This window comes from Gossypium hirsutum, chromosome A03 (genome assembly GCF_007990345.1).
Source record: "Gossypium hirsutum isolate 1008001.06 chromosome A03, Gossypium_hirsutum_v2.1, whole genome shotgun sequence".
Lineage (NCBI taxonomy): Eukaryota > Viridiplantae > Streptophyta > Magnoliopsida > Malvales > Malvaceae > Gossypium > Gossypium hirsutum.
This window is the reverse complement of record NC_053426.1, coordinates 31,875,317-31,877,498: the sequence shown is the minus strand read 5'-3', so window position 1 is coordinate 31,877,498 and position 2,182 is coordinate 31,875,317. Positions and strand designations below refer to the sequence as shown.

General features: G+C 35.7%; 1 protein-coding gene across 1 annotated transcript; it reads left to right on the top strand.

Moving 5' to 3' along the window:
• The first annotated feature begins 1,459 nt into the window (after positions 1-1,459).
• Positions 1,460-1,969, top strand: LOC107921816 (60S ribosomal protein L18a-like). The gene is made up of 3 exons (XM_016851661.1): positions 1,460-1,541; positions 1,595-1,611; positions 1,700-1,969. Exons 1-3 carry the CDS (start codon positions 1,460-1,462, stop codon positions 1,967-1,969), a joined length of 369 nt encoding a protein of 122 aa, XP_016707150.1.
• Positions 1,970-2,182: the final 213 nt, after the last annotated feature.

Here is a 2,182-nt window from a genome sequence, read left to right as displayed (position 1 = left end):
ATTAAATAGTGAATAAATTATGTAATCGAACCTTGATGAATCTACGTTCATATGAAAGTAACGAAACAATCATATGAACAGTACAGTAAGAGATATTCGGGTTCTTGTGGAACAGGGCCAGAACAGTTTCTGGATTCCCTGTTCCGCCTTTGGAAATTCACTATAAATTGACCAGAGATAATTAGGGGTCATACCATATATGTATGGATTCCTCTCTGAGTCTAGTTTCCATAGAAATAAACGGCATCAGTATTGAAGCTTGTGCAGAGAGATATCCAAGTCGTAATGGGAAAAGGTCAGCGTAGTCAACCCCTGTAACATGGGAGACTTTGACTAATAAACTGTACTAATTGGCCCGACCAAAAATTCTAGAAAAAATACATAGGTGGGGACATGAGTCTAGTTTCAGGGAAAAATCACAAAACTGATTTTCGAGTTGTGAAACTCAAGATATGATTTTTGAAGCGACTAGTACTCAGACTGGGCAGTGTCTGGAAAAATTTTTCAAAGTTTGTTAACATCTCGTGTCCGACTCCGGTGTCGGTCTCGGGTTCGGGGTGTTACAGTGTTGTCAAGGCTGCAAAGTGACTCTAGGTGCTAGACCCTTAAATGGTGCAAGAAAAATGCTAGCCTGAGTGAAGTAAAGGCAATACATGTATGTATTTTAGCAAGTCTGTATATATGATATAAAGCTTAATATGTATAGTAAACTCTAAATTATAGTCTAGTTTTCTACAGAACATGCAATTTTTTATTAATCAATATGCATGATTTCCTTATAGTCAATGTTTGTTGCTAAATGCTCAAATATTGGGAAGTACATAGTTTGACATGATTCATTTCTAACTAGTAAAGAGATACCAAATGAGATCGTGAAAAATAAAAGAAATTAAAGGAGATTCAATCAAGTGGATTTTTTTATGCTATTGCCAGGCGCTCCTAGGTACAAGCCTCGTGTGCCTAATCAAAGGACTTACTATGTTTTTAGACGATTGATTACAGTTCACAATAAACTTTTGAGTTTTTGAAATGAATGTTTTATATCAAATTATGAACAGAGTTCTTTAGCTTATATCACTAAAGGTCTGCTCTAGAGTAGAACACAGTGGAATCAATAAGATAGTAATCTTGGCCTTTGATAAAAAAGAATTGAGTACGAGTCCAGGTTCTGGAAACATTTGGAAATTTCTATCACTTCAATAGCACTACTCTAATTGTATGATCAAAGTTAAAATACTTCTGTTATGCTTTGTTTTATTAGCTGTAGAAAAGACTTTAGAATGCGCATTATATGTATTGATTTGTGAAGCAGATGAAGTCTCTGTAGTCTGGATGTTCAAATTCAACTTCTAAATAATTTTATTCATACTATTTTGATTTTCATAAAACTCTCCTAAAGTTTTCTTTGATTATAAGCTTGGATGTCATGTTTATCTGTTTGGTGCACATTTTCTTATGTATGCTTTCCAATAAGGTGAAAAGGGCTCATCCTTTGCAGGTTTGGGCAGCTGGTTTTGCTATTGCTATACTGAAGCAACAAGGTTTGGGCAGCTATAGCCTGGGAAATGGCTACTGGTTTTAAAAAATGTTGTAGTTAGTGATTGCATATTGGTCATCTGTACACCCAAGGCAACACATTTTTGATGCATTCTTTGATATTATTTTTAATGCTTGGTATCTAAATCAAATTTCTCTGCAGATATTTGAGAAGAACCCTACCAAGATCAAGAATTATGGTATATGGCTTCGCTACCAAAGCCGTACTGGTTATCATAACATGTACAAGGAATACCGTGACACTACTCTAAACGGAGCTGTTGAACAGAAGTACACTAAGATGGCTTCTCGCCACAGAGTCCGATTTCCATGTATCCAGATTATCAAGACTGCAACTATCCCAGCCAAGCTATGCAAGAGAAGCAGCTCCACAACTCCAAAATCAAGTTCTCATTGGTGTTCAATAAGGTAAGGCCGCCTACCAGGAAGCTGAAGACCACTTACAAGGCATCAAAGCTTAACTTGTTTAAGTTCTCTCATTGCAATGAAAAGAGAGTTAATGTGGTTTATAATTCTAAAATTTTTTGTAGTGAACATCTGTCAGTTTGTTGATTGGATATTGTTTTTCATTTGAGAAGTCTAGGCCACATCTGACTGGTTAAAGTTAAATTTTCTTTAATTTACT

Coding starts and splice junctions, on each gene's coding strand:
- LOC107921816 (XM_016851661.1), top strand. CDS start 1,460: ATGCTTTCCAATAAGGTGAAAAGGGCTCATCCTTTGCAGGTTTGGGCA.